This window comes from Trichoderma evansii (genome assembly GCF_050947405.1).
Source record: "Trichoderma evansii strain SZMC 28006 chromosome Unknown GGI43scaffold_1, whole genome shotgun sequence".
Lineage (NCBI taxonomy): Eukaryota > Fungi > Ascomycota > Sordariomycetes > Hypocreales > Hypocreaceae > Trichoderma > Trichoderma evansii.
Genome location: NW_028145205.1, coordinates 223,787 through 237,649, shown reverse-complemented (window position 1 = coordinate 237,649; position 13,863 = coordinate 223,787). Strand labels below are relative to the sequence as shown.

The following is a 13,863-nucleotide window of genomic DNA, read 5'->3' as shown; positions in this document are numbered from 1 at the left end:
CGGAGTACTTTATGTAGGCCTCGCACCAATTCAGCGGAGCCCGATATCGGAGATGCTCCGCGCTCTCGTGTTGCAGATTGTCGCCGACTTTGATCGATATTCCATCAGTTTTCACTTGAATACAACGTCATTTACGAATGGATCCTTGAAACTAGTTTTAATTTGACGGAGTTTGCTACTGAATATGGGATGGTTGCACCTTCTAGGAGGGGAAAGGGTGGAGGGGGATGCGGCAGTCGAGTTGAAGATTGAAGAAGATGATACGCAACCAAGTAACTAATGGCTCCTGAATAAGAAAAATGCTCTTTGTAGTAAAGGTAAGCTGTTAATTATGGATAAACTGGTATTTTCATTTCCCCAAGATACGAACTCGCTACTTCTAAGAAATCAAGCTATCGCCCTTTGCTAGGACCCCGTGTAAGTCAAAGCTTGGTGCCATCTAATCGTATAAGTCTTTGTCAATGTCTTGCTCTTTAGATGCATGTGGGTTTGTCACTTTTATTCCACTCTCCAGTCTATCCAGCGTCATTGCATATCCCTTGTGGCCGCACCAGCTCTGTACCATGCGCACTGCATTCTTGATCTCTCGGCCATTAAGCTGCCATAGAGATAGCTGGTAAATATCAGCTTCTCCGAGTGGTGCATCTACTGCTACATCTTTCGATGAAATTTCCTCATTTGATTCTTGATCTTGCGTTTGATCAATGTATTTTAGTTCTGGTAGTCGCTGTAGGAACTTGCGCCAGACAGTCTCGCGCGCTTCCCTACTGAGCGACTGGAAGAGGAGATGTAAGCTGACTCTGCTACGGAAAGCTGCGTCGATGGTATGATAAAGATTCGTAGTGAGGAAGATGATGCCACGGAAGTATTCTAGCTCTCGGAGAAAGATGCTGACCAATTCGTTGCGGCGTATGTCGTTGGGGTTACGCTCAGCCATGAACACGTCGGCCTCATCCAACAGGATCACGGCGTTCCAATCTGTAGCCATTTCAAACACCCGCTTGATATTGGCGCCGAGATCTGATGCGCTGATTCCGAGGTCCTCTGCCTGGAGATAGAAAAGAGGTCGGTGAGTGCGGTCAGCAACAGCCTCTGCTGTGAGGGTCTTGCCGGTGCCTGGTGGACCTGAAAGGAGGATAATAAGACCTTGACCTTTACCGACAATGACATCTTCTAGGGGTGCGGGGCGTGTGGAATTTGAGACTGTTAAAGCGGATGAAGATGCTTTTGATGCTGCCGAGGCGACGCGATGAGGATTGTGATTCTGAACAAAGGAGAGGACAAGGTCCTTTTGTTGGTCGTCGTAAACAAGATGTGAATACGCTGTATCGTTCCAAATCATGGGCTCGACATCCTCGATGTAAAATTCCACTATTTGAATGTATGGTTAGTCAACTTCGCTGGCCGTTTGAGAATATCACCTACTCCACATCTTGTTCTTCAAGGCGTATCCGCCAAGCATTGCGGAAATATAGCAAATGTCGTCTGCTCGCGACTCCATATACTGTTTATTCTTTAGAAATTCTTTTTCTCCCAGTCGTCGAATAGCAGCTCGTTTCTCTGATTCATTGTCCAGTGAGTCTGTATCGGAATCAGAACTCGAGCTCGAGTCTGTCTCAAATGAACCCCACCCCCTGATTTGTTCGTTTTTGACATGAGCCCGCTTATCATTCTCTCTCTTGCCTTGCGTTAAGTGATACTTATTGTATCCAACAGCATCGAGGAGAATGCGGCCCTCGACGTTGTGCTTTTCGATGCATCCGCGTCCATCATATAGAGCGATTCCGTTGTATAAGCGATACTCAAGGCCTTGAAGATCAAGAACTTTGCGGCCGCGAACGGTCAGGCGCCGCTTGATATCTTCTGCATCTTGGTGGAATTCTAGTGGATAGTGTCCAAGTTCGAGAATCGGCTTGTTGCCTTCGAATTCCCCAATCGAGAGGACTCGCTCTTGCCAGACAAACTTTTCGCCATTGAATTTGAGAATTTTCACCTTGACTTGCAATTCGTTACCAGAGGGCGTGCTGACGTAGGTAGTGATTTCGACTTTGGCAAGAAATTCTGCATTAAGCCCAAAGCTGTATACCGTCGAGTTTCTTGGGAACAGCGTCCAAGCTGTCCTAAAGTCAACCAGGCGGCTTGTCTGGATGTTCCGCCTCTTGATGGCCATCTCGCGAAATAGATCATCTAGAACTTGGATGAAAAGCTTCAAATATGACTTTAACGGATCAGAGGTATCGGTTTTCTTGTACAATTCCTTAATGTCATCTTGACAGAACCAGAGGCTGCGAAAGGGCTCTTCAAAGCTAGCAGCCTCATTGACATCGAGATGGCAGTTTTCTTTCTTCACAATTGGCGCCAGCGCGGCCACGAGCGTGTGATTTTGAACCTCAATCTTGAAGTATTTGAGCGGGACGCGTCCCGAGATGCATGGCTTGCGATGGTCTCTGACTTTGTACACTTTGATGGCGACTCGGTCTTGAGCACGGGCTGCAGATTTGGACATTTGCTTGGGCGGATAGTCGACCCATTCATGGCGCGAGTGGAGATCTGAAGTGTTTTTGTCATAAAGGGTCTTGACAATGGGACTAGAGCCAAAGTTTGGATCCTTGTCACTGCCATCGGTTCCATCTGCTGCTGCTCCATCCTTGCCATGTTTGGCGGCTCTCTTGGAGAATGCTGCCTCTTTGACAGGAAAGACTTTGCAGCGCCATTTCCAAGCAAAATCGGAGATTGCCTCACGATCAATGTCTGTGAGATCGCTAAAGCGCATGATGGGCAGTGGGTGGATGGATGATTGAATGAAGGCGAAGACGCGTCACAGCTTCACCTCTGCGACAAAGATAAACAATTGCCCGACAGAAACAGGTGGATTTGGCGAGCCGCACATCATTATGCCGCTTATATACATTTGAACCCGCATTGGCTGGTTCGCGCAGCTTGCATATGGTTGCCTTGGAAGGATGCCTTGCGTGCCGCCTGCGAGGCTTCATCCGTCCAACCATAGCGCTGGATTGGCACTGGCCGGTGACTCGAATGCTACCGGAGAGTTTTGTGGCTTAGGGCAGGCCATTAAGCGAAGTAGGACTTTGAAGCCAGATATTCGATAAGATCTCTGAGTAGTCATTCGCGTAACATGGTGTAGGTCAAGGTTCATGAGAGAATGAGAGTTCCATGCTAAGAGCTCTCTATTGACGTGCTCTGTATATCTCCGGATCGTGGGGCCGATCTAGGTACCTGGATATTGCTGGCTCCACTTGCCCAGATACAGGTCCCGAGTCTGCGTACGAAATAGGTAAGTCGGCACCCCATATAAGTGCCACATTGTCTAGCTTGGCAGATGTTGTTCCAGAGAGTGAAACAGTGATTCTGTTCTTATAATCCTATAAATTAAACATAGAAATCACTTGACAAGTGTTATGAAGTACATTGTGAGAGGAGCAACGCTCCAAACATAAATTGGAAGCCTCATAGAAGAGAGGAGCAATATCGAGAATCCATATGTAAAGCCAGTCCAATAGCTTGATTTCTTCGTTCTACCTGAGAATACATAGAGCTCTATAATAAATATACGGAAACCAGGTAAACTTTCGAATCATTTTAGATGCGAGACGCTACCTAATGGCCGTGGCATCTATCATGAGCCTGCTCGCTTTACTCTGGATTTCTCATCTGTCTGTTCACATATCTGCATGTGTTCAACAGTATCCATCCAAGCCTGCTCAAATATATGCTTCAGATATTATATAAAGACTGTTACTCAAATTCAATGGGCATTATTTCCGCGGCCCAGCTCATGTCTCTGCCAATTGAAGGCCCTTATATCAATCACAGTGCCAATGAATATTTCGTACGGAGAAAACACCCCACCATGGATTCAACCCCACCATCACCATTTTGCTATGACAGAATCTTGCAACTCTTCACGCTCTTAGCCATTAGCTCTACCTGTTTCCTGCCCGTCATGTCCCTCGAAACAGTCGTGCTCGAGCACGCGCCGTCGTCCTACAAAGTCTACCTCGCTCTCTTTCGCAACGTCCGCAACTCCGGCTTCTTGCACCAGCAGCTGCTCGCGCGAAATGCCGATTTCGAATACGCCTTTGTCGACGCTTCTACGGTACGTTATTTCGACATCCAGCGAGCCTGTTTAGGTGCTGCGGTGTGCGCCAGTACCTTCCTATAGATCCATACCATCACGGTGTATCAGCGATCCCGTTTCGAGCACCACACAAGCGGCGACACGGGCAGATCAATGTATAGAGAGAGCTCGGGATTGCTAACTTTGCTACGGATAGATTGTTTCACGAGTTCACCTACTTTCGGCAATATTCAAAGCGGTAAACAATTCATTTAATGGAGCACTAAAGACGCCCAACGTGCATTCAGAAACAGTTGTATCATTAAGTGCTTCTAACAACGTGAGTGGGAGTTTTAGGCCAACCATGTTCGGGTGGCTGCCGACAAAGTCTTATAGAGCTAATGTCTATGTAGATTTCCGATGCATATCGACGTTTTGGAGTTTCACCATCCACTACCGATCTCTTTGTCATCAAGATTACCTTCCCTAGCGACAGCAACCCTACCCCAGCATCGGCAGACGCCATTTCTCAACACTTAAAGGACAACGTCAAAGGAGACATCGTGCCTCCCTCCGATGAGAGTATTTCAAGCATTGCAGACGTCAAGACCGTTCGCAAGAACTATAAGCTTAATGGTTTGGCCTGGCTGGACGCTATCAAGGACGAGGTGGTTAAGCGTGAGGAGATTGAGAAGCTGGTCCTAAGTGGCATGGCACTGCGGGGTCTATGAGAGGTCATAAGAAGTGCTACATGAGATCTTAAGCAAGGAGTGCCGATGTAGCTTCAGTCACTGCATGCCACTTCATAGTTGATGACTGCTTACGGCGGTGCCCGGCTCTACTTGTATGCTACGCTTCTTGGACTCAGCGGGCTGGGCAAAGCGAGGAGCAAGAGTCAGGGCCGAATGAAGAGAAAAAATGACGGAGAGAAACGGGAGGACATAAACGAATAGATTTGAAAAACAAGAAGAAAGAAGCGGGGGATAACAGCTGGACCAAAATGCGCAAATCAGTAAGTTTATAATACTCTACAGAATTTCTGTAAGCTATACTCATCATACTCTTTACTAGAAGCTCTAATAATCATTCTACCACCGATCTCTCGTTTAGTGTTACTAAAAAGTCACCAAACTCCAAACTGTGCAATATCGCTGGCATCCAAAAACAAGACAGAAAAGCAAAAGCCCAAGTTGCCAAACTCCTTTCCCAAAAGCATCGCCTCTTTATACATCCACATGCTCTAGTTCTCTGTTCATGCCATGCCAACAGCGCTCTTGCATCGCCTAACCAACTCTCCCCACATAGCGTCTCTTCCATTTCTGGTACGCTGAACGGCGTCCTTGTTCTCCTGAGCGCGGCGTAAAAGATACTTCATGCACTCGCCGGTGGTGCCCCAGACAAGGTACTTGTAAACGGGCAGCGGTCGAGCGTTGGCGTTTTCCTGCTGGGCCGATTGGCTCGCCTCGACAAGTTCGCAGCTGACCTCATCGGCCATGCCCTGGAGCTGGGCAAAGGCAATGTCTGACTTGGCGCCGCCGGCATCGCAGATGGCTCTGGCGCGTCGCACGGACTCGACATTGTGAGTGGCCAGGACGATGTGCGCATTGGGGAATTCGCCTTCTCCCTGGACGGTAGCAGACCATTGCCTGGCCAAGATGCTTGAAGCAATGCTGTTGTAGCAGGCGTCCGTACCCTCCTTGGTATCGTGGAAGCACTCTCGAGGATCTGAGCCCAGGTATGCGCCACGCACCAGCTTTACGCCGAGAGTGAAGCCTTCCCTTTGCGCATCGGCCAGATGTCGTGATACCACAGCAGGGCAGTTCTTCTTGTATGCTTGGTACGTGCCATAGATGGTGGCGGTTTCTGGGGAGTCGTTGTACTTGCGAGCGAATTTCATGGTCCAGTCATCGATGCCATCCTGCAGCATGTCCTGCTCAGCGTCGAAAAGGAGGCGCACGCCACGGCCACGAGCGAGCTCGCAGATGGCGTCAATGGACTCGCCCAGGTGCTGGGAGGGTGGAAGTCGGTTCTTGAGTTGATGGAGAGCTAGACTACCAGCGCCAGTAAATCTAAATGGTGGCTCAGTTAGCAATTGTTCATAAATGACAAAAATGGGTGCTATGGGGAGATGCATACTTGAGGGCAACAAAGTCACCAGGCTCAGCCAGACGAACCGTTTCCAGAGTTCCATCTCTCCAGGGGTTAATCTCCTTTTCAATATCCCTTGCGGTTTCCTCGCCCAGGTTAGCCTTGGCCATATCTTTGGCGTCGCTGTTTTCCAAGACAACCTCCTTGGCGTAACCCAGAATGACACCCGTGAAACCGATGTCCTTCAACCGGCTGATGGTAGCCCGCACCTCGGCTGCATTCTCACCAGCGCAGAATTGGGCGTAGAATGACTTTTTCAGGAAGAATCTCAGGAGGGGGTTCTGGTCAGGATTCAGGATGGGGTTCTTGGCGTGAGCGAGGGCCACCATGATGCGCAGCGACGGAGGCAGCAGGATGGGAGAAGATGAGACCACGGTTGTTGCCAGCGAGCGGAGGATCATGCTGAGCGGCAGGACTGATAGCGGCGCACGGCCGGAGGCCACATCCTGAGGCGGTACAGGAGGCAGGGTTCCTGGGATATCTGCAACGGTGGACGTGCGTCGCTCAGACGAGTGGATGCTGCGCCGTGAGTGGTGCTTTCTTGTCATATTTGCCATGGCGAAGAGACATGAGGATGATGTCGATGATGCCAACGATGAGGTTCTGAGCAGGGAGATGGATGAAGTAGAAGAGAGGGACGCAGTCCGGTGGCCGGGCAGGCGAATTGCCCGTCGACCTGGGACGGAGAGCATGATAGGCCGACCGACAGGGAGCGAAAAGGGAAATTATAGCTGCACTGTATCAGGTGTGCGGTCTATGCTGCGGTTTTGAGGAAATCCGATCTCAATGTGAGATCTGGTAGTAAGTGGCTGACGTGGTGGGTGTAAGACGAGGCTTGCGTTCGTGGCGCAACAAAACGCAATGCAAGTATATATATAGTATATATATAGTTTGAGCAGCTGAAGATAAATCAGAAAAGTATGATTCTGCTCTGCAAAGGTTCAATGCAGGTACGAGTTGACAAGAAAGTGTTAGGGACGCTTCGTGAGCAAGAGGGGGAGAGATAAGACAGTTGGTATATATAGAGAGAAAGCTTCGACATGGAGACAAGGAAAGCAACGGGATGTCTTTTTATTAATATATTCCCCCAACCTTGGCCCCAGGGACAGGCACGAAGGACGCTATCTATCGAACCAGTCCAGGGCCTATTCGAAGCCACCCGGCAGCTACGGAGGGCCGAAGAGAGGCGAGATCTCGCTGTTCCAGGGCCAGAGCTGTGTTTGATGGTCATCCCCCTCCGATTGCCGGTGCCGCCGCCATCAAATCATGAGAGCTTCGATTATCCAATCCAACACGCCATCCATGTACCGTTACACACAAAACACAGCGGAGAGATACGAGTTTAGCACTTGCATGGGGCTAATTAATTGCCTAGAAAGATAGAAAAAAAAAGGGCCCGCCCGTCTGGGAATCGCCTCCTCCACAAAACTCCGTGGCAGGCCGCTGCAGAGGGCAGCTGGAACGCATCCAGATATCAGAGATGCTGGGCTGGGGATGGGCTCCGTGCAGCTGGGTTGGAGATAAGCCTGTAGTTGGCGAGAGGGGCGAGATACGCATCACGTGGGAGCTTTTGGGGCAGCGAGCTTGCTGGGATGCAGCCGAGAGTAGCCGCGGGCTAAGCAGGAGGCGGCGTCGCGTGGAGCTGGGCGCGATGCTAAAGTTCGCTGCAACTGGCGATGGCGATGGAGCGGCAGAGGCCAAAAATGCGGGTTTGCTGCGGGAAGCCCAGAAACCCTGGGAGGGCCAGCGCCGCTAATTTGCTTTTGCTTTGTGCTGCCCCCACGCTTTTCCCCAGCGTCCCGGCTTGCTTCGTCTATATTATACAGGAACAAACTGCTTCTAGGCAGTACTAGTACGTATTACATACAGCAGGGCTACATATGGAGTAATGTACAAACGAGATGATGCGGGTGAGAGCGAGATGCTGGAAAGGCTCCGATACGGCCTGTGGTCGTTCTTGACCTGCTGCAAAGGGGCATCGTGAGGGGATGCACGGCATTGTCAGGTGAACGTGTGATCTGATTAATGCGGTAGTAGTACAGAGTGGTAGTACATGATATCAGGAAGCATCCAATGGCTTCTTCTTATGCGTCATCTCATAGGATGGCATCGCTATTTTCAATGCAGGCGAGAATAGCGCGCTTGCGCCTGCGATCCTTGATATAGTCCCAATATCCCCTTTCCCTCCTTTTCTTATTGATTGGTTGGTCGAGTGTATACAGCAGCTGTATGATATCTGCATGGCTGTGGAATGAGAGCCGTGCTTCCCAGTTTAAGCACCATCAAAGCTGAGCTTATCGACTTGGCAGCAAAAGATCTGCGGCGTTGGCCTGAGACAATGGGCGTGCCAGATATCTCTTGATTCGTCTGCGCGGAATACATGACGTCGCCTTCATAGCGGCCTCTTCTCTTCGCCTTCATCTTCTGCTGGCATCGCTACTCATTACGAGTACGATAAACAAAAACGTCCAGCCTCGGAGATGAGCCGATCCCCACTGAGCTCAGACGAGGAGAAAGCAGGTGCGGCTGCTTACGGCGCTGGCTGGTTGGTTCTAGACATTGGCATCATCACTGTCGTCGCTCCTTTTGTCGCCTTCGCGTGACCCAGAACCAGCGCCAGAGCCAAACCGACGTCGGATCAGCTCCACATACCCAATCGGTCTGCCACGGGCTAAGCCCACGAGATCCTGGACCCCTCCGTAGGCCAGGCCAAACACAAGCCCATACTTTGCGGTGCGAGCAGCGGTGGAAAGCGAGAATCGATCTGTAAGCCCGGGTGCCGGCCGATGGTCGGCTTTCTGTTAGCTAATGGTCCCCACGGTCTTTATTTCCTTTTCTGGCGTTTCTTTGCAACTTTTTTTTTCCTTTGGCGCCGCGCGATCTTAATCCGACGATTGCCAGTATAGCGTGGGGAACTCTGACATGCCAAAGCGCGAGCCGGTGAAAGCCAGACCTAACTAGTCTGGGTTCCATTCACCTTTAGGACATATGGAAGAAAATAAGTCGTAAAGCAGGGATTCCAGAATAATGAGAGAGAAAAAAAAAAGGAAATTAGACAAACTCACGCCAGAGTGAAAAAGCTCCCGCCACGGTAAGTGTCGCTACAACAGTCGAAAACATGTCGCTGCTGCCCCGATAACGGTCCACCGTGCTCTCTAAAGACAAGGCCATCAGACTCCAGAAGCCCGTCTTGAGCCCCATTCGGAACCCCTCGCGGATGCCGCCTTGCATGGCGTGATAATTCTTCGACTTGTGATAGAGATACCAGCCCGTTGTGGTGTCGGGCATTTTGTGCGCATGCTCTGCCCGGAAGCGCAGCTGTGCCATCTGGCCGCCTTGGACTGACCCGAGAGCGAAACCGACGAAGCTGGCGGCTACAGAGCCGAGAAGCAGGCGGGAGGGCGTCATGATGGCCAGGCGTGGATGTGACTCGGCAGGGAACGCGGGCTGAGCCTGAGGGGCATTGGCGGCCCTTGAGCGAGGGGCGCTGAGGAGAATTCCATCGCTGCTTGAGGATCTCGCCATGGCTGTAGCTGTAGTTCTGTGGCGGTTGATGAGCTGTGGATGAGCTAGATATCCGTAAAGCCCTCGATGGCAGAGGATAGCCCGGTCCCCAGGCGCAAAAAGGGTCTCTCCGCGAACTGATGTTCCTCTCTGATTAGCTGAGTGTGTGCTGTTGCGCTGTTCCGGTCTGCTATCGCAATTGCATCGCCAAACTGTCGAATCGCATGTCCATACGGAGTAGTGGCATATCAAATACAGATAACGATAAGACTTCTGCTCTCCGTATCGCAAGTTTTTCCGTGTGTCGCTGCCTTTTTTCTGCCTGCAAAGCACTTAACGCGCTTTCACGTGACTCCGCGCCCAAACATATCGCCGCTCATCTCAGTTCACTCTTAATTGATCGCATGCATGACGCTTTTGTTCTATCCTTCGCGATCAAGAGACAGCTTTAAAAGGATAACTCATTGTAACGAGGGAATTTATTCAGTTACATCAAGATGGTATATTTCCCCCTCACACGGGAATTGCCACAATGCTAAATCTGGTAGCCGCCCGCTGATGCTGATGATGCGAACCTCTCTGTGCGATTCAAATACGGCATTCACACAATTTTCCTCTTCGTCGATGCCCTGGCTCCATTCTCATCCGTGACCGAGGAGCTGTTGGCGGTTCTCAAAGAGAGATATCCAGACGGTCTTATAAGGTCAAATTCATCGCCCGATGAGAGAACACCGATACCAGATACAGCTAATATCACGTACGGCGTTCTCCGGGTGCCTACCGATCCCTCCAGAGGATGGAAGGTGCTGAAGCTTGGAGAAGATGCCTTCTACACCCCAACAAAATGCGGACTAAAGGACAATAGCATTGTTGCGTTTGCATTTGACAGCCATGATGATGAGGGTGATGATGGCGAGGAAGAAGAGACGGTGTTTACGGTGGAGTGGCCGCAGGAGGATGAGGAGCTATACGACGAGAGGGTTTGAAATGAAACTTGAAAGTCTATTCGGTGCTGCTTCTCATTCCAACTTACATACCCATTTGTCATCGCACAACGTTTGCTCATTTCTGTAGAGTTAGTGAGTCATACATATTACCACTTCGTTTCTGACTTTAGACCAAGATGCATGTACTGGTGGCTACCGCTTGTGAGCTTTCAGAGGCGCTTATAGCATGATACTGCTACTATATGTAGAGAAAAGCAAGTGTCTAGTCAAGGGAGAGCATTATACATCACATAAGCGCCATAAGGAAAGGAACAATCGAGAACGAGCATATATATTCAGCTCCGAGTTCATATTCAACAAGTACAGTAAAAGAAGGCCTCCAGCTGCAACTAGAGGCTGCGACCAGAGGAAAGAAGTGAACTAAAACAAGATATTATCCATCCCGCTAATCGCAGGGCGATTGCCATTATATCTATCCCAAGATTTACTAAGTTATACGACATATGGATCGAATATCGACTTTTCTATCCAAATGACCAATCCTTACAAAGGAAAATCCCAGCTCTTTAAAACTCGAATCCAAAAGGATCGAATTGCGGCGCCGTAGTTTGGTCGCAGGAGAACCGAACCAGGAAGGGCGATCCAGTGGTGTTGGACGACAAGAACGTGGTGCCATCTGGCGCCCTCACGTTAATGTCGAACTCAGCGATACGCGGTCCCTGGCCGTAAAAGATACGGAATGCGTAATAGCGACCTTCTTGCAGGTTGATAGAGTAAGTGCCTCGCGCAGGCCCGTTGTTATATACAGCCTTCGCATCGGCATTTGCGCCGGTCCATCCGGAGTAGGCCTCAGGACCAACCCAAATGAAGGCGGCGTCATCGACCTTGTTAAGAGTGAAGGTGTAACGGCCTGACTGGCGGGCGTAGATGTATCCACGGTGGTTCAGAACGAAGTTAGACTCAGGCAGCGGAGGAGATCCGTAGACGCTCTTGTCGGCGCTGTCTTGGAAGCTGATGCCGCCGATGACGTTGGTGAATGATTCATATTGTGGCTGAATGGTCTATTTGTTGAGCGTCATATTAGTACTCATGAGAATACACAGTGAAAGGTGTCAACAGATTAATATCTTCCAACTTACCTTGTACGCTTCAGGGTGGAAGTTTGCGAATTCGCCGCCAACAGTCTTTCTGTAGTATGCGAAGTCGATTCCCTGGTTATCGCAAAGAGTAGGCGCAGGGCAGGCTCTCACTGTCTGGGTCCTGGTGATTGTGCTAGTCGTGACGACCGGGTCAAGTACACCAGTGGACCCGACAGTCCTGGTTTCAGTGACCACGGGGTTGATGGTGACGGTTCTGGTGATTGTGTTGGTTGGAGTCGGTAGACTCAGGCATGAGCAAGCCTTGGTGACGTCTGGCGTAGGGAACTGGGTAACGCAGTTGGGAATTGGAGGGGGATAGTTATCAACATTGCGCCTGAAAGGCGTTTCGCTGGCGCCAGCTGTGCAAACGCTGCTAGTGGTTGTTCTGCAGTTTCATGATTAGACGAATGCGTATGAGATACAAGAATCGTATACTTACATGATAGTGCGGCTGGTGATTGTGGGGCGGATGCTGTTGGTGTTGGTGGTTGTCACCGTCACCGTAATTGGCCTCACGATGGTGGTGGTTCTGGTCTTGATAACGCTCTGATGAGGAGGCACAACGGCCTCGCAAAATGCAACCGCTACCGGATCCCCAATGAGGAGCTCGGCAATGACATTTACAGCAAGACATTCAAGCGTATCGAGAATTCCCGGCACCACCAGTTGAGGTGCTGGAGAAGCGACAGCTGAAGTAGATAGTGTCAGGGCCAGAGCGGCTAGTGAAGAGATTGTGTGCTTCATGATGCCAACACTTGAACTCTGTAGTTCTTGAGTGAGGTGTGAAGGTTGGTGATGAGCTAAAATGGCAACTAGAAGTGGTCAAAAGCACGCCATTATATATTTTTTTTCTGTTCTTCATCTTGACTTTTGGCACACGTCAGTTACACCATATAATTCATGTCGTGATTGGCCGTGAAGTGAAAGGGCTGGTCTATATGATGTTGACATCTCCTCCCTCTGTGCCATTTGCATCTTGATCGTTAGCATTTTGATACACCGCTCCTCTATGCGCATGTAAGGGATAGTTTGGACCGAGATGAACAAAACATCACTTGACGTGCCCGGGCACCAATATCCGTTTCTTGGATGCGTCGGACACGCCTGAAAGATGAGACCTGTCAAATGAGGGCAGATAACCGATTGTGGTACAGCATTTCCGGTCTCGTCTTTTGACCAGCACACGATTGCCAAGAAAGTTTAAGACCTTCAAGGATCCTCCCGATGGCCTTGTGCTGAGACACATCTCACCTGAATAATGACAAGTACACGTTGGAAGTCCCGTAAAATGATCTACGACAGAATTTATGATCTGATCTGACGTCCCTAGAGTCTTAAATCGGTTTAATACTACTACACCGTATATGCAAGGATAGGAAATAGCCTGCATGTGTCACTCGCTAGAGTTTAATTCGATGTCCGTTTTTGTGAGTCTCAGGCTAGGGCGCTGTCAAGAAGACCAGGTTCAGGCAGCCGTTATGTCGGTTCGGCTCGGATCGAGGAGGCTAATAGTAGCACGACGTTAATAACAAGGACACCGCTGATCTTCGACGTTTTTGATGAAGCTGAGATGCCGTTTTATTAGAAAGTAACGTTTGTGGTGTGACTATCTCCGAAGAGGGAGACCCCTTGCATGAGGGGCATCATCGCGGGCTTTTGTTTCTTCAGCTCCTTCGCTTCGGCGTGCTACCGCATGAATCAAGAATCAAATGGTTAGAATCTAGTTAGTTTATGAAGGATTTTAGGCTAAAACTAACTATAAATAATTCTTATTATAACTGTCTGTTTGGTGTAGCTATCCATTCCAAAGGAAAATGGACTTCGATCTAGATTCGAAAATGGTCGTGGGGGCGCTTTGGGTTGGCCTTACTAACCGTGTATTTCATAATTTAGTAGGTGCTATTATTGTATACGTATTAGGTAAATATTATCGTACTGATCAGTAGCATCCATTGCCCGTACCCATTAGTTACACCTAGAGAGCTGTTGGATATTTCATGACTCCCGATCTGACAAACCCTCCTGGACTCCAAGCCGCTATTAAGCC

General features: G+C 49.7%; 6 protein-coding genes across 6 annotated transcripts; 2 read left to right on the top strand and 4 right to left on the bottom strand.

The window, feature by feature from the left end:
* Positions 1-329: 329 nt before the first annotated feature.
* Positions 330-2,880, bottom strand: GGI43DRAFT_389339 (ATP-binding protein). Its single transcript, XM_083204182.1, has 2 exons — positions 1,426-2,880; positions 330-1,371 (listed from the first exon to the last, which is right to left on the bottom strand). Exons 1-2 carry the CDS (start codon positions 2,771-2,773, stop codon positions 440-442), a joined length of 2,280 nt encoding a protein of 759 aa, XP_083065691.1. The 5' UTR covers positions 2,774-2,880; the 3' UTR covers positions 330-439.
* Positions 2,881-3,871: 991 nt separating this feature from the next.
* Positions 3,872-5,039, top strand: GGI43DRAFT_426938 (protein CGI121; the record flags this gene model as incomplete). The annotated part of the gene is made up of 3 exons (XM_083208745.1): positions 3,872-4,117; positions 4,296-4,418; positions 4,492-5,039. 3 exons carry the CDS (start codon positions 3,872-3,874, stop codon positions 4,807-4,809), a joined length of 687 nt encoding a protein of 228 aa, XP_083065690.1. The 3' UTR covers positions 4,810-5,039.
* A 291-nt stretch (positions 5,040-5,330) lies between these two features.
* On the bottom strand, positions 5,331-6,783 carry GGI43DRAFT_419641 (FAD-linked oxidoreductase-like protein; the record flags this gene model as incomplete). The annotated part of the gene is made up of 2 exons (XM_083207717.1): positions 5,331-6,147; positions 6,215-6,783. 2 exons carry the CDS (start codon positions 6,781-6,783, stop codon positions 5,331-5,333), a joined length of 1,386 nt encoding a protein of 461 aa, XP_083065689.1.
* A 1,995-nt stretch (positions 6,784-8,778) lies between these two features.
* GGI43DRAFT_378100 (uncharacterized protein) lies at positions 8,779-9,751 on the bottom strand (the record flags this gene model as incomplete). Its single annotated transcript, XM_083202646.1, has 2 exons — positions 8,779-9,020; positions 9,292-9,751. The coding sequence occupies 2 exons, from the start codon at positions 9,749-9,751 to the stop codon at positions 8,779-8,781; spliced, it is 702 nt and encodes a 233-aa protein (XP_083065688.1).
* Positions 9,752-9,989: 238 nt separating this feature from the next.
* On the top strand, positions 9,990-10,810 carry GGI43DRAFT_1177 (uncharacterized protein). Its single transcript, XM_083199005.1, has 2 exons — positions 9,990-10,230; positions 10,279-10,810. Exons 1-2 carry the CDS (start codon positions 10,228-10,230, stop codon positions 10,714-10,716), a joined length of 441 nt encoding a protein of 146 aa, XP_083065687.1. The 5' UTR covers positions 9,990-10,227; the 3' UTR covers positions 10,717-10,810.
* Positions 10,811-11,019: 209 nt separating this feature from the next.
* On the bottom strand, positions 11,020-12,713 carry GGI43DRAFT_1135 (GLEYA domain-containing protein). Its single transcript, XM_083198943.1, has 3 exons — positions 12,256-12,713; positions 11,817-12,201; positions 11,020-11,738 (listed from the first exon to the last, which is right to left on the bottom strand). Exons 1-3 carry the CDS (start codon positions 12,558-12,560, stop codon positions 11,244-11,246), a joined length of 1,185 nt encoding a protein of 394 aa, XP_083065686.1. The 5' UTR covers positions 12,561-12,713; the 3' UTR covers positions 11,020-11,243.
* Between the last annotated feature and the right edge of the window lie 1,150 nt (positions 12,714-13,863).